The sequence below is a fragment of the Dipodomys spectabilis genome, unplaced genomic scaffold (assembly GCF_019054845.1).
Source record: "Dipodomys spectabilis isolate Male_0828 unplaced genomic scaffold, ASM1905484v1 ptg000175l, whole genome shotgun sequence".
NCBI classification, from domain to species: Eukaryota; Metazoa; Chordata; class Mammalia; order Rodentia; family Heteromyidae; genus Dipodomys; species Dipodomys spectabilis.
The window spans coordinates 9113346-9134973 of record NW_024870852.1 but is presented as its reverse complement, the minus strand read 5'-3'; the positions used below and the strand labels follow the sequence as shown (position 1 = coordinate 9134973).

General features: G+C 56.7%; 1 protein-coding gene across 4 annotated transcripts; it reads right to left on the bottom strand.

Annotated features, from left to right (window-relative positions):
* Positions 1-653: 653 nt before the first annotated feature.
* Positions 654-20347, bottom strand: Slc52a3 (solute carrier family 52 member 3). 4 transcript variants are annotated; one of them, XM_042694565.1, is made up of 7 exons: positions 20296-20347; positions 13256-13328; positions 11707-12311; positions 9836-10314; positions 8870-8993; positions 8346-8565; positions 654-664 (listed from the first exon to the last, which is right to left on the bottom strand). In XM_042694565.1, exons 3-6 carry the CDS (start codon positions 12265-12267, stop codon positions 8353-8355), a joined length of 1377 nt encoding a protein of 458 aa, XP_042550499.1. In that variant the 5' UTR covers positions 12268-12311; positions 13256-13328; positions 20296-20347; the 3' UTR covers positions 654-664; positions 8346-8352. The 4 variants fall into 4 exon arrangements, with proteins under 4 accessions (XP_042550499.1, XP_042550498.1, XP_042550500.1 ...); XM_042694564.1 differs by lacking the exon at positions 654-664 and having other exon boundaries at positions 7658-8565; XM_042694567.1 differs by lacking the exon at positions 654-664 and having other exon boundaries at positions 8405-8530.
* Between the last annotated feature and the right edge of the window lie 1281 nt (positions 20348-21628).

The window sequence follows — 21628 nt, the reverse complement described above, 5'->3', positions numbered from 1 at the left end:
GTCATCCTGGTTACTTAGAAGACCGAGATCTGGAGGATTTTAAGCTTCAAAGCCAGCCTGGATAGAAAAGTCCAGGAGATTGCATCTCCAAAAATACCCAACAAAAGCAGGACCGGAGGCATGGCTCAAGTGGTAGAGCTGCCAGATCAGCAAGCCAGGCTGGCAAGTCCAAGCGGCTACAGGAACAAAAGCAAAGAAAATGCCCAAACACATTAGCAAGGTTGGTGAGAGAGGGTGGTGTCTGGGAGCCATGTCACATTGGAGGGTGGGCAGCAGGGCCTTTGGGAAGAGGCGGCCCGTTCCAGGGGAAGGGTCGGCAGAGGCTCTGGGGTGGAGGTGCTAGGTGGTCTTCTCAGCAGTGCTGGGGGTGAAGGACGCTTGTGTGTCTTGGAGGAGGTATATAAAGGGGAGTCCCTGAGCCCACTGCGTGGCTGATGGGGGTGGGGGGGCCCCTTGGCCTGGGCCGGCTGGCAGCTGACAGAGAAGGCCAGCCTCCCAGCTGACATGCTGACCTCTAATTGTGATTAATACCAGGGCCTCTCCCAGCCCGGGCCAGGCCTTAGTAACAGTTGCAAGAGGAGGAAGCACAGAGGCCAGGAAGGGGTTAAGGCGCTGCCTTCCATCTGAGCCCTTCAGACAATGAGGGGAGCTGGGGGGGGCTCCACTGGGAAGAGGGGGCATCAGCTGGGGTGAACCGATGGAGGGGACAGAGGCCCTGTCCCTGGGGGCAGGGTGTGAGTGTCTGTGGGCAGAAGAATCAGACAAGAATCCCTGTCCCTTCCCTGCCTGGTGGCCTCTCTGCAGCCCAGCCTCTGGAATCCTGCAGCTGGAATCCTGAGATCCTGAGATCTTTTGTTGGGTTTTGTTCATCTGTCATGGGGCTTGAACTCAGGGCTTGGGCGGTGTCCCAGAGCTTTTTCACTCAGGGTGAGTGCTCTTCCACTTGAGCCACAGCGCCACTTCCGGTTTTCTGGGGATTAATTGGAGGTCTCACAGACTTTCCTGCCTGGGCTGGCTTCGAACCTCGGTCCTCAGATCTCAGCCTCCTGAGTAGCTAGGATGACAGGCGGGAGCCACCAGCAGGCACCTGGATGGAAAAGTACTTCACCTCCCCCACTGTCAACTCCTTCGCTGAATGACTAGCGGAGTCCCCAGCCCACCCCTCCGCCCTCCTCTGAGGAACGAGTGTCTTGATATGGAGAGTGAACTTGGGGCCCGTCTGTTGCATTGCTCCCCAGTTCTGCCACTTGCCACCGAGGGACCCAGGGGAATACGGGTAGTATAGGCTTTTGTTCTGCTTTGCTCTTCTCTGCCACTTAAACCACACCTCCAACTCTTTTTCTTTTTGCTATTTTTTCTGTAGGGCCTCACATAACCGGCAAGACTAGACCTTGATGCTCCTAGGTGTGCTTCCAGTGCGGCTGGGATGACAGGCCCGTGCTACCATGCCTAGGGTGTTTTTTATTCTCTCTCTCTCTCTCGAATTGATTTAGATGGGTTCTTGAGTACTTGTTGCTCCTGGTTGGCCTTGAATGTCAATTCTGCCAATCTTTATGGCCACCCTTTATGTCTAGTCTCGAGAGCCAGGCCAGTACAGGGCCACAGAACAACTCTAAAGAGAAATCCCAGCTCTCACTCTGGCTGTGTGGCCCTGGGCAAATGGATGAACCTCTCTCTGTGTCTTCATCTCCTTCCCCGTACTGGGAGATGAAACTGCGAATGCCGACCGCACAGGGCTGAACCGGCTGAGGTGGCATGAGGCCGTGCCGGAATTACACAACGGCCACATTATTGGAGGCCCGAAGCATGTCCCAGCTGTGGTGCACACTGCTGTGTGACCTAGTGCAGGTGGCTTTGCCTCTCTGGGCTGCCTCATCTGTCCTGTGGGATCACATTAGTCTGTGTGAGCCTCAGGGGCATGGCCCGTCCTCTGGAGTGTACCTCTGTGCCCCTCCCAGCCTGTAGGACCCTCAGCAGATCCCCCCTCCAGGGACACCCCATTCTTTAACCCCTTTCTCCTGCTTCTTGGGCCACAGTGCCACCTGTTGGCGGGAAGCGGCATTGCAGCCAGTGCCTGTTGTGCATGCCGCTGTGTTTTTACACAGGAGGGGATGGGGGGTCTCGCGGAGCCATCTGCAAAGCTGGGATTGGAACCCACCTCACTGTTCACCTCCAGACACAGCCCAGGGGCCTGTCCTGCCCCTCTGCCCAGAGAGGCCCAGCGGCCTTGGAAAGACAGAGCACTGGACTTGGAGTCCTGGGGCTGGGGTCTGCTTGCACTTTGCTATCCCCAAACATGTGTGGAACCATTCTGACAAACTGCTTTGAGTCACCTGAAGGATGGGACATGCGGTTTTCTGCATGACCCATCGCAGCAGCTAACAGGCTGCACTTAAAGGGGTCAGTGCAGGGCTGGTCTGTGTTGTGACTCTCAGTCTGTTCCTGCCCAGGGCTGTGGGGGTCTCTGAACGCTGGGTCTGACCCCACTCCCGTCCGTGCCCACTCAGGCCGTCCACACTGGTGCTGCTCTCTTCCTGGGCACACAGGATTGTTTCCAGTTGCATAATAAAACAGCTAGCGTTTATTAAGCTCTTAAGACCGGTGCTGTTCTAAGCCCTTTCCTTGCCTTAATTCAGCAGAAGAAAACATACTCTAAAATCAAAACACAAGAAGTGAGAGCGAAGTAAAGCTGGGCATGGGTGGCTCACGCCTGTAATCCTAGCTACTCAGGAGGCTGAGATCTGAGGATCACGGTTCAAAGCCAGTCTGGGCAGTAAAGTCTGTGAGACTCTTCTCTCCAATGAACCACCAGAAAACTGGAAGTGGCGCTGTGGCTCAAAGTGGTAGAGCGCTCGCCTTGAGTGAAAAAGCTCAGAAACAGCGCCCAGGCCCTAAGTTCAAGCTCCAACACTGGCACACACAATCAATCTAACTTAAGTGTGTGTGTGTGTGTGTGTGTGTGAGAGAGAGGTGGGGGAGGAGAGAAGGGCCTTTGGAGGCTCACCTGAACAAGCCCTGGTGAGTTAAACAGTAGGCTCTATTTATAGGAACTTTCCTTTCTTTAGACTTTATTTTTGTTGACTTGAAAAATAATACTCCCCCCCCCCCCCCAAGTCAAAGTACAGAAGTATCCAGGAAGGAAAAAAAATCACCTGAACTCAGTTTTCTCTCCCCGAATGAAGGAGGCTGGCGCTGTGATTGATCTCTCCAGTGGGCTCTGGGAGGCTGTGAGCGTGAGTGCGAATATGGCTGTGTTGTTCTCAACCTGCATCTTCCTCCTCATGGGCTAAGACAGCTGCTCCCGATCCTGCCCTTACCTCTGTATTCCTGCCAGCGGGGAAAGGGGAAATGGGAAGAGGCGCAATTCCTCCTTCCTGTTTATACACGGCACAGAAGTTGCTGGTGTTATTCTGAATCACATCGATGTTAGACTCTGGGCGGCCATGACCCAGTGGCAAGTCAGGGGAGGCTCTAAGCCTAGGAGAGACACAGGCATCACAGCAAGCTGTAAGCCGTTTGAGCCCTGGAGCCCGTTACGGACCCAGCCCGGGACCCTCGCAGGTTCCACGAGCAGGTTTCTCTCCCATGGCAGGTCCAGCGCCCAGGGCTTGGCCAGGGATTGCTAGGCCAGAGCCAGAGTGCCAGCCACACACGCTCAGGGCTCGCCGCACGGCCTCCTGGATTTCAGTCTTGTGGTCATCCGTAGGAGACGCAGGAGAAGCCTCCATTGCACACCCAGAGCCACAAAGCACAGCCAGACAGAAGACACAACGCCCGGTCCCACTGCTGCTCACCCTTGAAGCAGCAATGCTGTCAGACTCTGTGAGTTAAGTCACACCCTGATGTGTGTGTGTGTGTGTGTGTGAGAGAGAGAGAGAGAGAGAGAAAGAGGGAGAGGGGGAGAGACAGAGAGAGAGAGGGGGAGAGAGAGGGAGAGAGAGAGAATGATGGGAGAAAGGGCTTAAGCTTTTCAAGGTGGTAGAGCTTTAATCTGGTGACTCAGTTTCCCCATCTGGTGCTAGCCTTGGATGAGGGTTTCTTTGAGCAGTCCACACCCTTCTAGACTCATAATCTGTGGCACAGAAAACCAGGCAATGCGCAGCTTAAGCGGCCCTGGGTGCAAGTCTTGTGCCACTCACTGGCTGGGTAACGAGGCAAGATACCTAACCCCTGTTTCTTTTTTTTTTTTTTTGGGTCCTGTCATGGGTCCTGAACTCTGGGCCTGGGCACTGTCCCAGGTAGGCTACCGCTCTACCACTTGAGCCACAGCGCCACTTCCGGCTTTATTCTTTTTGCTTATGTGGTGCTGAGGAATCGAACCCAGGGCCTCAGGCATGCAAGGCAAGTGCTCTACCACTGAGCCACCTTCCCAGCTCCCCTCTGTTTCTTAGTTTCCTTCCCTCCCCCTCCTCCTCTCCCCTCCTCCCCCTTCCCTCCCCCTCCTCCTCTCCCCTCCTCTCCCTTCCCATCCCCCTTCCCCTCCCCCTCCTTGTACTGGAATTTAAACCAGGCCTGGCACTGTCTGCTACTTGAGCCAGGCCACCGGCTGTGCTTGGAGACAGAGTCTCTTTATGGAGTCCAGGCTAGCCTGGAACCTTCCTGGCCTCAAGTGCTGGGATTACAGATGTGTGTGACCCTGCTGGGCTTTTTCTCGGGAGTGATGAGAATTAAATCGGGCAGCTTTGTGTGGCGGCCAGGGCCTGCAGGGAGGGCAGCACCCGGCCCAGGGTGGCCCAGGAAGCGGGGCCTGCCCAGCCTTCTCAAGCCCAAGAGCTGATGGCTGCCACAGCCGACCTCAGAGCGGTGGGCAGGGCGGAAGCTAGCCTGCAAGCCCCGGCAGCGCGGCAGCCGCAGCGCCCGCCCGTCCGTCTGTCCGTCCGTCCGTCCATCCGTCCTCAGGGCAGCCCTGCTGGCCTGATGCTTCCAGCTTCCCAGGGCCATGTGTGCAAGCTCAGCATTTGCCCAGGAGCGTGCCAGGAGCCGGAGCCACTTAGCTGGGCTTCGGGGCCGTGTTCTGGGGGACCCTGGCTGGATCACCCCCCACCCTCTGCTACCATATCTGGGAAGTTTGCTGCTGGTGGCTGTCACAGTGTCCACAGAACGACCCAAGCACAGAGGCCCTCCCACAGCACTGTGCCCTTGGTTTTCTAGTGTTGCTCCTGGGCAGCGGCCTCAAAATAGGACAGTGGGGCCGGGCGCCGGTAGTCTTGCCTGTAATCCCAGCTACTCGGGAAGCTGAGATCTGAGGATCACAGTTCAAAGCCAGCCGGGAGGAAAGTCTGTGAGACTCTTACCACCAATAAACCACCAAAAAACTGGAAGTGGCCCTGTGGCTCAAGTAGTAGAGCACTTGCCTTGAGTGAAGGAGCTCAGAACAGTGCCCAGGCCCTGAGTTCAAGCCCCACAACGAAGGAAGGAAGGAAGGAAGGAAGGAAGGAAGGAAGGAAAAGAAAGAAAGAAAGAAAGAAAGAAAGAAAGAAAGAAAGAAAGAAAGAAAGAAAGAAAGAAAGGAGAAAAGAGAGGAAAAGAAATAAGAGCAGGTCTCCTGGGCCCAGCATCCCATAGCACCCGCGTGTGCAGGGCTGGTCCGGGCTCTGGGAGGACCCTCTGGGCTGGTCAGGCTGGTGACAGAAGCCGGACCCTCTCCAGCCATCACCGGGCCACTGCCCTCCACGCCCGCGGGCTCCTCACTCCCTGTGCTTGGACCCCGACTCTTCCTTCAGCCCCGGGCAGCCAAGGCTGGGCACTGAGCCCCTCTCCCCTTCCACCCCCGGACCTCTACCCCCTCTGCCTCGTCCTGTGGGATCCTCACCTGGTTAGGCTGTGCCCACCCCTGCGGCCAGTGACCTTCGAGCCACTTGACAAAGTCCTTTGTGTCTGCCAAGCACCTTGTCCTCGCCTTCCAGGAACCAGGGCGTGGGTGTCCCCATTGAACCTTCAGGGTGGGGTGCTGGGCTGAGCCCCGGGAAGGGCAGGGATTCAAGGTGAACAGCTCAGCTCCTAGCCTCCTTCAGGGACCTGAGATCTGCCGCCCGAGGAAGATGCCTGGCACGGGAAAGGGGACCAGGGCAAGGCCGAACCCAGACAGACGCAGGGCTCCTGGCAGAGCAGAGCCTGCTCAAGCAGAGCCACGTGGGAAGTGGGGGGGGTCTCCAGACAGCCCCAAGTCCCCCTCAGGCCACCCACCCCACAAAAGGCAAAGGGAGGCTCCTGGGACCCTGCCCTGAGGAACAAGACCGGAGCAGCTGCAGGACTGCGGCCCCTTTCCTGTCTGTCCCCTGGGACTCCCAAGTCCTGCAGGGGAGAGGAGCCACGGGCACATTTCTGCCTGTGTTACCCGCTCCCCTTCCTCCCCCCGCCCCCACCTGGCACAGGGGCCTCTGTCCCCTTCAGGCTCACCCCCAAATACTCACAAGCCAATAAAGCCCTCCCACCTTCTGAATAGCTGCCATTCCAGATGCCTACTACCAAGCCTGGCCTCGGATCCTTCCTTCCTTCCTTCCCTTTCCTTTCTTCCTTTCCTTCCTCCCTCCCTCCATTCCCTCCTCCCCTTTGTCCTCCTCCTCCCTCTCTTCCTTTTTTTTTTTTGGTTGTTGGTCATGGGGCCTGAACTCTGGGCCTGAGCGCTGTCCCTCAGCTTTTCAGCTCAAGGCTAGCGCTCTACCACTTGAGCCACAGCACTACTTATGGCTTTCTGGTGGTTAATCAGAAATAAGAGTCTCATGGACTTTCCTGTCCAGGTTGGCTTTGAACCACGATCCTCAGACCTCAGCCTCCTGAGTAGCTAGGATTACAGGTGTGAGCCACCCATGCCCAGCAGTGCTTTGATTTTTAGATGAGGTCTTGTACTTTTGCCTTAAACTATGATCCTGAAGAGCTGGGATTACAAGTGTGAACCATTGTTCCACCTGGCCTCTGATGTTCTTTTCTTTTTGGATTTGAATTTAGGGCCTTGTGCTTGCTAGGCCCCTGCCTTTTTGTGTTGGTTATTTCTTGAGGCAAGTTTTCATTTCATGTTGTGTCTGCTTGGACTATGATCCTCCTATTTGTGTTTCAGTGCATTGCTGAGGTGACAGGTGTGCACTACCTTGACAGGCCATGGGTTGAGATGAAGTCTCCTGAACTTTTTGCCTGGGCTGGCCTCACAGCTTGGTCCCTCAGTCTTTGCCTCCCTGGCAGCTAGGATTACAAGCCTGTACCACAGAGCTCAGCTCACGCCTTCCCTTTCTTCTCTCTGTGCTACATTACCCACGCTGGCCTTGAACTCCTGGGCTCAGGTGGTCTCAGCCTCTGGACCCACAGGCAACCACACTAGCTGAGGGCATGGCTCCGGGCACTTACGTGGGTGCTTGGGTGCTGGGTTGGCTACAGGAATACCTCCAGGCTGTGGCTGGTCTGGAAACTGAAACTGGACAGACGGGGGAGGGGGAAGGGGGGAGGGTAACTCAAGGGCACCGGAGGCCTGTGGTGGATATTCTCCCAAAGTGGAGGGAGAGAGGGAGAGAGGGAGGAAGAAAGGAGCAAAGAAGGAAAGAGGGAGGATGGGAGGGAGGCAGGGAGGAAGGAACTCCCTGGTTCTGTTCCGTTCTGAGCTCAGCCTCAACAGGAAACTGAAGATGGATGCAGAGGAAAAGCAAAAAGAATTTTATTTAAAAAATAAGACCCCCCCCATTATGACTGCGAGTCTGTCTGGGGCTGGAACTGGGTGCCAGGGTCCTCGGCGGGCAGAGGGGCGGGGTCACCTTCGATCTGAGGTGGGCACCCGGTGTCATCTGTCTCCCAGCGGGCCCCGTGGCCTTCGCAGAGCATGGCTTCACCATCCACAACGGGGCTCAGGCACGGGAGTGGGGTCCACACTAGGAACTGGAAAGCCAAGTTGCCCAGGACTCAGCCCCTCAATCTCTCTGGCTGCGGCTGTCACCTGGGGAGCCATCCGAGAGGGGCTGGCCACATGCTCCCTGTGCAGCTAACGGACAAGGAAGCAGCAGCACAGAGAAGTCAAGGGCTTCTCCGAGGTCACACAGCTTGCCAGAGGCAGCTCTCACGGTCCCAGCTCTTAACCCTTTAACATCGGTGAGCCTGCCTCCAACTGGAGGCTTCAAATCAGAGGTCTCAAAAGTCCAAGGACAAGGCAGGCTAGGGCTGGGGTGGGGGGTGGGGGGATGTCAGTCCCAGGTCTGGTGACACTGCTACGCTGGGGAGAGGGGAGGGTTGTGCCTGGCAATTCCAGGCCCTTGCTGACCCTGGGCTGTGTGCCCCCTCCCACCCCTGGGTCCCAGCTTGCAGGTGGCAGGGGTGGGGGCAGGCCGGTGCCTCAGAGTGCCAACCTCCCCCCCACCCCCGACCCCAGGCCTAGGTAGTGCAGTCCAGGCTGCAGTAGTCAGCGGTGGCAAAGAGTCTGAGCACGTTGACCAGCGGGAACATGAGCAGCGCCCCGACCAGAGAGCCCAGCTGCACCGCTGCCCCGCACCACACGAGGGCGCTGTGGCTCCGGTCACGCAGGATCACGCCCAGCATCACCTTGATGTAGCTGAGAAAGGCGGTAAAGAGGACCCAGGACAGCACCTGTGGGCCCATGTGATCCAGAGAGAGAGAGGGGGGGGGGGAGGAGGGAGGCTCGGCATCAGGGAGACCCTGCAGAGCTGCGGGGATCCCTCCACCTCCCGGGGCACGGGGAGTGTGGGTGGCTGTCCTCCCACACTAAGCTGGGGACACTGCTGCCACTCTCACGGTCAGACGGGAGCGTGTGGAGGAGTGCGGGGACCGGTCACCTCCCTCCCCTGAGCCTGCACCTCCAAAGGCTTTGGTCAGTAGGAGGAGGGGTCCCTGGCGGTGGGGGGAGAGGCAAAGGACAGGAGGAGCTACTTACGATGAGGACTTCCCCTCCCCAGTGGCCCTGCAGGAGCGGGCAGGGGCTCAGCACAGCCATGGCCATGTTGTAGGCTCCAAAACCGGTGCCCAGCAGCGTGAGGGCCCCCAAGGTCAGCAGGGACCTAGGAACAGTGGAATGGAGGATGACTGTGAATGGCCTACCCCTCTGGGGTTAAAGGTTACAGCCTTATGGAAACCCCAGGCTGCCACGCCCACAGTGGGACGGACAGACAGATGCCTGAGGGTCAGGGTGGCAGTGGTGGGACCCAGCCTCCCAGAAAATCAGTTGCCAGGCACCGGTGGCTCACACCTGCAGTCCTAGCTATTCAGGAGGCTGAGATCTGAGGATCAGTTTGAAGCCAGCCTGGACAGGAACGTCCATGAGACTTGTTGCTAATAAACTACTAAAGAAAATTTTTTAAAAAAGGAAGTGGCACTGTGGCTCAAGCAGTAGAGCGCCAGACTTGAGCTGAAGAGCTGAGGGACAGCGCCCAGGCCCAGAGTTCAGGCCCCATGACTGACGGAAAAAAAAAAAAAAAAGTTGGAAATAGAGCTGTAGCTCAAGTGGTAGAGCACCAGCCTTGAGAAGAAAAAAGAAAAAAAACAGCTCAGGGGCAGTGCCAAGGCCCTGAATTTAAGGTTTAGGAGCTGCACGCACACGCGTGCACACACACACACAGATAGACACAGACACACAGACACACACTAATTCTTTTTTGCCTTATTCTTCAAGCAGGCCTCGTGTGTTTGCTGGGGTGTGGCGGGGAAGGGATCCTGATCCGCCTACCACAGCTTCCTTTGTGACTGGAATGGCAGGTGTACTACCACATTCGGCAGAGAAAACATACCCAAACCAGCCCCCATGCAGCCAGACCAGGGGGTGGGGGGGGCACTTCTGGGGTGTGGAGTTCTGGAATGAAGTGTTCCCCCATCCCCTGGGGTTCCTAGGACCAAGTGAGGATACCTGGTCGGCAGGAATATGGACAGGAAGCAGGCGAGAGGGCTGGCCACGGAGCTGAGGGTGGCAGCCAGGTGGTAGGCCACCGGCCCGTAGGGCAGGCAGGAGTAAGTCTGCACGGAGGGCAACACGCCGTTGGTGAGCGCATTCACGAAGGCCACCACGGTGTAGATGAAGGCCAGCTGGGCCGGGCGGAGGAGGGCTGCTTTCTGCTCCAGGGGCTCTCCGCCTTTGCTGCTGTCTCCAGGGCCTGGAGACCCCGAGTCCACCTCTTCTCGCGGTCGGATGGAGTGGAGGGTGATCTGGGATTGCAGGAGGTCCTCTATGGAGCCGTGCCGGCCGCCGGGCTGCCGCTGCAGGAGGAGGAAAGCCACGAGGCAGCACAGCATCATGAAGGACAGCAGCAGGAAGAAGACCAGGGGCGAGAAGCGGGCGGGCAGGTAGCGGCTCTCCAGGCGGAATGACGGAGAGGGGCCGCCGGGGCCCTGGGGGAGAGAGCAAGGCAGGGGTCAGTCCCATCCCTGGGGAGGAGGAGGAAGGCAGGGACGCAGGGCCATGGCAATTGCAAGGGTGACCGAGTACACAATCGGTGAATAACAGATTCCCCAACAAAACCTGCCTCAGCCATGCTGGGGAGGAACATCGTTAGGCGTGCACCGGTGGTCTTCATGCCATGCATCGCGGGGCTCATGGCCCTAAATCTCACTGCACCAAGCCAGGACAGGCCGCCTTCCTGCCTCCCTCAGTCATTTCAAACGGGTTATTCTGAGACACCATAAGGAGAGGAGCAGCTCCGTAAAGATGCCCATGTGAGCGGGAAGCGACCGGTAAGGAAGGAAAGGCATCTGCACCAGCAAGAGCAACAAGCCTTTATCACCAGAGAGTCTTTTTTTTTTTTGTCGGTTGTGGGGCTTGACCTCTGGGCCTGGGCGCTGTCCCTCAGCTCTTCAGCTCGAGGCGAGCGCTCTACCACTTAAGCCATAACGCCACTTCCAGTTTTCTGGTGGTTTATTGGAGAGAGAAATCTCAAGGACTTTCTTGCCCGGGCTGGCTTTGAACCCTGATCCTCAGATCTCAGCCTCCTGAGTAGCTAGGATGACAGGCGTGAGCCACCGGCGCCCAGCCACCAGAGATTCTTTATTTCCCTTTCTAACAGGCAACCTCGACTCATCTCCCACACACACATCCACTCCCAAACAGAGAGAAGGCCCAGGGCCCTGGAGCTTGCTGTGGCTCAGGGTGCTAAACTCCAATCAATCTCTTGGCTTTTTGAGTCCCTACCTAAGTAAAACAGGGTTTCTGTTCTTAATTTGCATGTGTCACTCTTTTTTTTTGGTTGGTCATGGGGCTTGAACTCAAGGCTTGGGCACCATCCCTGAGCTCTTTTACTCAAGGCTAGCGCTCTACCCCTTTGAACCACAGCTCCACTTCTGGTTTTCTGGTGGTTAAATGGAGATAAGAGTCTCATGGACTTTTCCTGCCTGGGCTGGCTTTGAACCCTGGTCCTCAGATCTCAGCCTCCTGAATAGCTAGGATTACAGGGGTAAGCCATAGCTCCCGACTTCCTTCTGTTTTTTTTTTGGGTCCGGTCGTGGGGCCTGAACTCTGGGCCTGGGCGCTGTCCCTCAGCTCTTCAGCTCAAGGCTAGTGCTCTACCACTTGAGCCACAACGCCACTTCCGGCTTTTTTCTTTTTGCTTATGTGGTGCTGAGGAATTGAACCCAGGGCCTCAGACATGCAAGACAAGTGCTCTACCACTGAGCCACCTTCCCAGCCCCTTCCTTCTGTTCTTAATCTATGTGCATCACGGATCTGTAGCCTCATCAAAATAAAAGGTTGTCTGGGATCAGGCACAGTGGCCCCGGTCCTGCCGGTACCTGGGTGATGCGAGTCTCTCTGGTGGTCCCAGGACTCAGGGTGGCATCAGCGGTGACGTTGACACAGGTGCTGATACCCGAGCCTTGGATGAGAGCCACGAGCGCAGGCAGGAGGCCGCTGAAGCCTTCGCCCACGAAGAAGGTGGTGAGGTAGTAGGTAGGCAGGCGGCTCATAAAGGGCAAGAAGGTGACGGAGGAGGTGCAGTCCACCAGGGCCAGGAAGAAGGTGAGGACAATGAAAGCGATGCTGTGGCGGCCGCCCATCACCCAGGATGTCATGTTCCACAGGAAGGCGAAGAGGATGCAGGAGACGGTCCCCACGCCCAGGATCGCGAAGATGATGGGTACCTCGGACAGGCAGCCGGGCCGGAAGCGGTGCAGCAGGGTGACGAGGAGGGGCCCAACGTTGGCCAACTGGATGACCACCGTGAGGTAGGAGGGCAGGTACCAGCCTTCAGGCAGCTCCGTCACCAGCAGCGGCAGCTCCACCCAGAGCCCATTGATGGCCACCCAGGAGCCCATCCCGAAGACACAGACCAGCAGGTGGACCAGCAGGGCCATGGTGCGTGTGCCTCGGGCCGGGGGCCACTGTCATGCAGATCAGCCTGCAGGAGAATGGCGGGGAAGGACATCAGGGGAGAAAGCTCAGGTGAATCATCCATCAAGAGACTATACTTTGCGGCTGGGGAATTTTATTCCCAGGAGCCAACTGGCTTTTTATTAGCAGAAAATGGGGATACATTCCTTTGCCTGTGACTAACCTTTCTAAGTGTGACTCATCAATCCAGGGGCTGCAGAGGGAAAGCTCAGTGCTCTGAACCGCACACTTGGGAGAACACACAAAAGCCAACATGGAAGCACATAACAACCCTCCCCCCCCAACCCCCCCCCCCCGTTCCCCCCCCCCCCCCGCCCCGTTCCCCCCAGCAAAGTCAGGAAATGGAAATGACAACCTGGGAGGTATTTGTAGCATAAATCACTGACAAACAGGCTTATTTTCAAGCCGGAAGTGGCTCTGCAGCTCAAAGAGTAGAGCACTATCCTTGAGCAAGAGAAGCTCAGGAATAATACTCATGCCTTGAGTTCAAGCCCTAGGCTTATTTCCCTGATTTGTAAGGAGTTTGTCTGGGTACAGATTACACCTGTAATCCTAGCTACTCAAGAAGCTGAGATCTGAGGATTTTAGTTTGAAGCCAGTCCCAGTAGAAAAGTCCTTAAGACCCTTATCTCCAATAATCACCAAAAAGCAGGAAGTGGAAGTATTGCTCAAATGGTAGAACATCACTTCGAGTGAAAAAGCTCATAGGGACATAGCACCCAGGCCCTGAGTTCAAGCCTCAAATATTGGCACTGGTACACACGCCACGCACGCATGGGCGCATACACACACACACACACACACACACACACACACACACACACACACACACACGAGATTTTATAAATCAACAACAAAAGACCCCAGTAAAAAGTGGGCCAACAGTTTGGTATGCAGAATAGCATATGAACAGTTTAGAAGAAAAAACACAAATAAAATTTTCACATATACCTCTCTTCACTATGGGAAAGTGACTCCAAGATGTCATTTCTCATCACAAGTTTGTCCCAAAGACAAAGGTTACCTGCCATTTGATGTATAAAGTTATTATTTTATTATCATTGCAATAGTAAAATACAAGAAACAACCCAAGTAGCTATCAACAGTGGAGGAGCTAGCAGAGGGGCTCAGCTACTGTTGAAATACTATGTACCCCATTACAGGACTCAGGCTGGGGAAAGCTGCTAATCTTTGGCTGAGGAGGAGCAGTCTCCAGGCTCCACTGTAAGGGAACAGAAGCAAATGGAGAAAGACAGAGAAGAAGCTACTCTTCATTATAGCAACCTGGACCCTTGACCTGCTGGGAGGTTGGTGACCTCTGTGTGTGTGTGTGTGTGTGTGTGTGAGTGTAATGGTACTGAAATTTGAACTCAAGGCCTTGCTAGGATTGCTTGCTCACAGCTGGTGCTCTTCCACTTGAACCATGCCTTCAGTGCAGCTTTTTGCTTGGTAATTGGAGATTCTCACAGATCTATCTGCCCAGGCTGGCTTCAGACCAAGATCCTCAGATCTGATCCTCCTGAATAGCTGGGCATGAGCCACTTTGTCTCCTGGCCTCAGTGTATGTCTTACCTTTAAAAAACCCACTTTTTATTTATGAAGCAAGGAACATATTGCCTAACTACAGGGACATCATTACTTGAAATAAATTTTCAATCTGGTGTTTTTTTTTTTTTTGTTTTGGTTTTTGGTGCTGGCCCTGGGGCTTGAACTCAGGGCCTGGGGCCTATCCCTGAGCTTTATTGCTCAAAACTAGTGCTTTATCACTTGAGCCACAGCTCTACTTCTGGTCTTTTGTTGGTTAATTAAAGATAAGAGTATCTCAGAGTTTCTGGCCCTAGGCTGGCTTTGAACTATGATCCTCAGATCTCAGCCTCCTGAGTAGCTAGGATTACAGGTGTGAGCCACCGGTGCCCAGTTCAGTATGTTTTTATTTTTCCCCTTTATGAAACTACAGAATTCTCTAGGGGCCAGGCCTTCAGAGACCACCTACTCCAGCCCCGTGGGCCAGCGTCAGCCCACCTGAGCTGCTTGCTACCAGCTCTCCCAAATAGTCAGGCTTGAATGGTGGCTCTGCAGGCTGAACTGGCCCTGCCATTGCTGGCTGGGCAGCCAGCTGGTCGTGGGCAGCCCTCTTTGCTCTTCTCACCCTCTGACACTCTAGGGTGCACACACTGAGCCCTGGCTCACACAGCGCATGCGGGAAGGCTGGCTGATTGTTGGCAAGTCTCAGGTGTCTTGGCAGTTTGTTTCTAATTCACAGGAAAATTAAGTTTATGTTGTTATAAATATGCTCTCCAAGAACCATCCAAGTCACAATAATAGGAAAATAATTGTCCCAGTAAGGCAAAATATACTTGTACTCAGAAGGGCGTGCCATCAGCTGAAAATCTGGTAAGCAAGCACACTGGACAGGCAGTTGGCTCAGGGATTTATTCCTAATGCCGCAGGCCCCACCCACCTGCTCAGCTCTGCTCACAACTGGCTAGTTTGAATGGGGTAAAATGTATTTACATAGTGTTTTGAAATAAGATTAACAGTCTACAAGTAATCCCAAATATACCCACACCTTCTGCTATTTCTCGAACAGTCTAAGGTGTGTCCTAATTCCATCCTGGAAAATAAACCACTTTAAGAGAAATCTTTACATTTTACAAGAAATTTTTCTCAAAAAGGGCAGTTCCTCTTTTCCTTAACAAAGGCCAAGCCACCAGGCCAAAGCAAAAACTTTTTTTTTTTTTTTTGCTGGTGTTGGGGCCTGAACTCTGTTCCTCAGCTTTTCAGCTCAAGGTGAGCACTCTACCACTTGAGTCACAGCGCCACTTCCGGCTTTTTCTGCTTATATGGTGCTGAGGAATTGAACCCAGGGCCCCATGCAAAAGCAAGCCTACCTTCCCAACTCCCAAAGCAGGAACTTTTTTTTTGGGGGGGGGGTCTAGTCGTGGGGCCTGAACTCTGGGCCTGGGCGCTGTCCTTCAGCTCTTCAGCTCAAGGCAAGCACTCTACCCCTTGAGCCACAGCGCCACTTTCGGCTTTTTTTTTTTTTTTTTGGTCGGTCATGGGGCTTGAACTCTGGGCCTGGGCGCTGTCCCTCAGCTCTTCAGCTCAAGGCGAGCGCTCTACCACTTGAGCTACAGTGCCACTTCCGGTTTTCTGGTGGTTTATTGGAGATAGGAGTCTCACGGTCTCTCTTGCCCGGGCTGGCTTTGAACCGCGATCCTCAGATCTCAGCCTCCTGAGTAGCTAGGATTACAGGTGTGAGCCACCAGCGCCTGGCAACTTTCGGCTTTTTTTTAATGTGGTGCTGAGGAATCGAACCCAGGGCCTCAGGCATGCAAGGCAAGCGCTCTACCACTGAGTCACCTTCCCAGCCCCCAAAGCAGGAACTTTTAAGCAACACATGTTGAAAGAAAAGACAGCCAAGGCACTGGTGGCTCATGCCTGTAATCCCAGCTACTCAGGAGGCTGAGACCTGAGGATCAGAGGTTGAAGCCAGCTGGCACAGGAAAGTCCTCGAGATTCTTCTCTCCAGGTAACCACCAGAAAACCAGAAGTGGTGCTGTGGCTCAAAGTGTAGCATGCTATCCTTGAGTGAAAAAGTTCAGGGACAGTGCCCAAGCCCTGAGTTCAAGCCCCACACCCAACAAAAGCAGCAAAAAGAAAAGACGGTTTTTCTCACAATGATTAGTAAAATCAGAACAGGAGACATCTCCCCCCTCCAGGAGGTTCTGGCTGGAGTCATCCGTGGCTCAGGCTCCAGCACTGAGAGATAGGTCACCCACCAAGCTCTTCCTGACACAGAGGGGGCCAGGCCCAGGGCCGTGCCAGGTGGATGCTGGCCGGGTCCCTGTGCGATCGTCCTGCAGGCTTGACTCTCCTGCCTTTTCCTTTTTAAATTTGTTTTTTATTTTTGGAGACCAGATCTCCCTAAGTAACCCAGGCTGACCTTGAACTTGAGATCCTCCTGCCTCAGCTTCTTGGGGATTACAGGTGTGTACGACCATGCCCCGATGGTCCCTCCTTTTCGGGTACCTTCAGGAGAGAGTCCAGGTGGCCACGCCTCACCACAGCACCTCCCACACCCTGGCCACATCCTCTCCTACTTTCCCACACACAGAACTTCCTGGGGACCCAGAACGGAGGTGGTCAGACCTGCTCCCAGCCTGCTCCACCGCCTCCCTGAGCAGGCGGCTGAGCTGTTCTCTCCCAGAGCTGGCTGCCAAGGGCATCTGCCAGGCCTGGCTCCTGGGCTGTTGGAGGACCAGAGGAGAGAGGCGGACTCCCTGGGCACCCGGCGTGCTCCAGCTCCAGCTGTGGTCCAGCCTGGAGCTCACTCTCCTCCATCCAAGCTTCCCGCAAGATCCTACCCAAGAAATCTTCCCAGCCCCTCACCAAAAGCTTGGGGTTTTGCTTGAGAGCGTGGATGAAAGGCAGGCCCCGGGCCTGGCAGCCTGGTGCTGGGTAGGCTAGGAGGTTTGGTTTTGTTTTGTGTTCCTTCCTCAAAGATTTGATGAAGCTCAGGATTTGTAAACTGGAAACTCGCTGGCCAGTGCCCAGGTGGGCAGGTGGGCAAGCGAGCTTGATTTTGGTTCACTCAGTGCTTGAAACCACCCAAGCCATCTCTAAGTCAGGCGGTGGCATTCAAAATGCAAGGTTTCTAGTTTCTCAGGAAAACGCTTTCAAACCGTGACCACACATGCCTGCGCGCCCACGTGACATCGATGATCTCCAGGCTCTCTTTAATGTGGGCCTCCTGGGCTCTCTGAAGGGAAGGACCGTCCTTGTTCTGGTCTTCTGCATTTCCTTTATTTTGCTGCCTGGAAATCAGGTGTAACAACCAGAACTCGGGCAGCCCATGTGTCCTACGAGGCATGGAGACCAGACTTCCTTGGTGGCTTGTTGAGTACGCAATTCTTAGACCTGTCCCGGTGGTGAATCCCCTGGATAACTGTATAGAGATGTATGTTCCAGGAGGCCTATGGAACCCCAAAAGCGAATGGATGGTCCGGGTATCCACTATGGCCCGGCCTAGAAAGGCAGGTCCTCTCCTAACCAGGATTTGATCAAAAACCAAAATCTAACAAAAGTAGCTGTTTAGACACACCTTAAATCTTAAGAGGAAACTTAGGAGCAAAGGTCTTCCAGAGAAATGGGGTGGAGGAGGGGGGATGGAGGGGGAGAGGGAGGGCGGAGCTCTTCCTGTGGGATTGGGGCAGAAGTATAAAAGGGGAGCAGAGCCATGTCCTGTGGGTGTTTCTCTCTCTATTCTAAACAGCCTGGCCACGGCCGAGCCCGGAAGGATGCAGGCACCAGCTCAGCGCAGCAGGGAGCAGAGGGGCAAAAGCAGCCAAGCTGCTCAGGAGGCAATAAATGACCGACCTACCCAAGAGGAGGAAGTAAATAATTGAAGGAGATACGGCCTGGTGGAAGATGGCTGTCTGGCCACCTGGAAGCTGTTGGAGTAACAGGAGCTGGGCCAGGTGTCCGGTTACACATTGACAACTGGAGCTGGAGGGAACCCCACTGGACTTCCAGGGTGCGTCCTGGGACCAGCGTCGCCAACCCCCTTTCCCCCAGCCAGGTCTCCCCACGGCCAGCTGGGAGTTGCTGAGTGTCTCTGTTCTGGGGGTCAGGGTCATGCCCGGTGAGTCCACGCCCCTTTCCCCCGCCCCCAGTCACCTCTGAAGGCCTCCCCAGGTTGGGGACACCGTGAGGAGTGGCCATGCCTGAGGAGGGGATGGTGTGGGGATGCCCCTGGCGGAAGGGACCGCACGTGCAAAGGCCCTGATGTTTCAGAATGCTAAGGAACAGCTCAGCACCACAGGCCCTCCGGCGGTATGGGGTATGCATCAGTATCTTCTGCCTTGTGGGCAGTGGCCTTGAGTTCCCTTTCATCCACGCCCTCTGTTTTCACTGGCTGCCTGCTAGGAGCTGGGGAACAACTCCTGCTTGCTCTCAGGAATGTGAGGCAAGTGGTCACTAAGAGAAATAGAAAATGATCAGCCAGGGCCAAGGGCTCAGAGAGAAGCAAAGCTGGGAGGCTGGAAGGGGAGGCCTGAACTGTGTCTGGAGAAAGAGGGTCCAGGGTGGAGACAGCAAGTGCAAAGGCCCTGGGGCGGGGCCTCACGGCAGTGTTCCAGAAACAGATCTAAATGTTCTGAGAACAGCTGGAAGGTCACAGCGGCTAGGCCTTGGGAGGGAGAAGAGACTGGAGAGCAGAGAGAGAGTTGCCCTGACCTGCAGGCGAGAGCTTGGCTGCTCTCTCTTGTGGCCCAAAGGCCCCTCCACCCAGAGACGGGCTCTCACTTAATGTTTAACATTCTGGCTGTGGGGAGGAGCCAGGGATTTGGGGGGGGGGGGCTGGGCTCACACCTGTCACCTTAGCCACTCCCAGGCTGAGATCTGGAGTGTTGGGGTATGAAGCCAGCCTCCAGCCAACGTTGAGTAAGGAAGCCTAGCAAGCAAAACCCAAGGCTCTGAGCGCAAGTCCTGGGACCAGCAGCAAACAAGCAAAACACCAAAAGCCAAAACAATGAGGGGGACAGTGACTGGGCGCGGGGCTGCCTTCTCCACGCTATCTGTCGCCTTTGCAGTCATTGGGAGCGTGGCTCAGGTGAGGAAACTGCCCAGAGGAGGAGAGGAGTCACCTGAGGTCACACAGCCTCCTCTGCTGTGAGCTGAGCGTAGGTGCAGGTGGCCTGTGTGCCAGTGTGTGTGTGGGGGGGGGGCTGGCAGAGGCTCTCCCCTGCCCTCGGCCTGCCACAGCCTCCCTGGCATTGAGAAATGGAGGGACCGGGCCCTCCTGTGCGTCTAGATGCTAGAAAGCAGAGGGTCAGGCCGGCCCTGTGTTTTTGTCAGTTGTGGGGCTTGAACTCAGGGCCTGGGCACTGTCCTCGAACCTCTCTGTGTTCAAGGCTAGCGCTCTAGCACTTGAGCCACAGCACCACTTCAGTTTTGGAGTGCTTAATTGAAGCTAAGGTCTAGTCTCTTGGAGGTTCCTGCCCCTCAGATCTCAGCCTCCTGAGTAGCTGGGATTACAGGTGTGAGCCACTGGCGCTGGGATTTGACTTTTATTTCTTGTGGTGCTGAGGCTGGCGCCCCAGAGGCCCCCCCCCAGATTCTCCCCACAGGCCCTGCACCCCTAGGCCCCACCGGGGTCCTCTTCCCCACGGCCAGGGCCGGGTCCCCCTCCCTCCACTCCCCTACCGTGTATGTGTGGGGAGATCAGCTGCTGCCAGAACTGGCCCCAGCAGCCCGTGATGGGGTCGGCCGGCCAGGGTGGCCCGGGCAGAGCCAGCTGGCAGCCGGGGTTGAGGGACAAGCATGGGAGTGGGGGCCGCCCGGAGTCGGAGCAGCAGAGAACAGGGTGGCTTTTGTAGGCAGGGTAGGGAGGCAGGGAGGCCCACGGCCGACACCGAGTGGGAGAGGCCGGGAGATAAGACAGGGGAGAGAGGAAGACGTGAGAGAGAGGCAGAGTCAGACACGAGAAAGACACAGAGAGACAGAGAGACAGACAGACAGACACAGAGACAGATAGAACTAAACGCAAGAAGCAGAAATTCACAGAAAGCAAGCTGGAAGAATAGAGGAAAAAAGGAGAAACTGAGGCAGAGAGAGAGGCCCCGAGGGACCGGGTGTGGGGTGTGGCGGGAGCCCGCGCCGTGGGGCCCCCCGCCCCGGGAGGGAGGCCTGCCCGGCCAGGCCCGCAGCACCCCGCGCTCCCTTCCGTGGGGCCAGGCCGCGCGGGAGGGGGGTCGCCCGGGGCCGCGCGGGAGGGGGGTCGCCCGGGGCCGCGCGGGAGGGGGGTCGCCCGGGGCCGCGCGGGAGGGGGGGTCGCCCGGGGCCCCTGCCGCCGGGCCGCGCCGGCCCGAGGCCCCGCACCGCCGCGGCCCCGCCCCGGGCCGCCTCCCGCCCATCCCGCGGCCTCCCGCGAGCGACCTGACCCGGCGGCTGGAAGTAGGGGAAAGGCCGCGCCCCGCGGCCCCGCTTACCGTCCCGGCCCGGCCGTCCCGTCGGGTCCCCGGCTCGGCGGCGCGCGCGGCCGCCCGCCAGCCCGCCCGGGCCGCACCTGTCCCCGCCCCGCCGGCGGGAGGAGCCGGGCGGGGCGCGGCCTCCCCACGCCCCGGCCTCCCGGCCTCCCCGCTTCCCGGCCTCCCCACGCCCCGGCCTCCCGGCCTCCCCGCTTCCCGGCCTCCCCACGCCCCGGCCTCCGGCCCGGCCCCCGCTCCCCAGACCCCCGCGGGGGCGAGGGGCGTCACGGAGGCGCCTGTTCCAGATGAGGAAACTGAGTCCCAGAGATGGGGGGGTCAAGAAGATGGGGTGGGGGAGAGGCGGCCTGCACCCCACCCCATCTTCCAGTCGTCCTGAGGGGGAAACTGAGGCTCAGAGAGGCGAAGGACTTGGCCCAAGGAGCTCACGCAGGGCTCCCGGGGCCCTGGGGTGTGCCCGCGGCGACGTGGGGGGGCACGGAAATGAGGGTGTCACCCCGAGTTCTGGGGCCTGAGCTTGTCCCCCGCATCCCCCGCGGGCCCCGGCCAGGGCTTGTGCTGTCCCCGCGCGGCGGCAGATCTGAACCGGGGCTGCGGGTGTGCTTGTGTTTTCTCCAGTCCTGGGGCTTGAACTCTGGGCCTGGGCGCTGTGTCCGAGCTTTTGTGCTCAAGGCTAGTGCCCCACCACTTGACCCACAGCTCCACTTCCAGCATTTTGGTGATTCATGGGAGAAAAAAAAAAATCTCGTAGACTTTGGTGTCCTGGCTGGCTTTGAACTTTGGTCCTCAGATCTCAGCCTCCTGAGTAGCTGGGATTCCAGGCGTGAGCCACCGGTGCCCAGCCTCATGTTTAAGACCTAGCTCAGCCTTTATTGCTGTCTTTCTTATCTGTCACCTCTCCTAGGACTCCTCCCGTCCTCTAAGTATTTGTTGTGTGACTGTCAGCCCGCCTGTCTACCTGCGTCCTGGTGTGGAGGGAGAGAGTTCAGGTAAGACCTGAAAGGTAGTAAAACTAACAGGAAAGTTTTTTTTTTTTTGTCGGTCGTGGGGCTTGAACTCTGGGCATGGGCGCTGTCCCTCAGCTCTTCAGCTCAAGGGGAGCGCTCTACCACTTGAACTACAGCGCCACTTCCGGTTTTCTGGTGGTTTATTGGAGATAGGAGTCTCACAGTCTCTCCTGCCCAGGCTGGCTTTGAACCGCGATCCTCAGATCTCAGCCTCCCGAGTAGCTAGGATTACAGGCATGAGCCACCAGCGCCCGGCAACAGGAAAGTTTTTGTGTTTTTCTTGTTCCTGTCCTGGGGCTTGAACTCCGGGCCTGGGTGCTGTCCCTGAG

Bases quoted from the DNA above. Each gene is read 5' to 3' on its own strand.
- Slc52a3 (XM_042694565.1), bottom strand. From the start codon at position 12,267: ATGGCCCTGCTGGTCCACCTGCTGGTCTGTGTCTTCGGGATGGGCTCC. The intron at 10,315-11,706 runs GTACCGGCAGGA...TCTCTCCCCCAG, and splicing joins GAGAGACTCGCATCACCCAG to GGCCCCGGCGGCCCCTCTCC. The intron at 8,994-9,835 runs GTATCCTCACTT...CACTGTTCCTAG, and splicing joins TCCATATTCCTGCCGACCAG to GTCCCTGCTGACCTTGGGGG.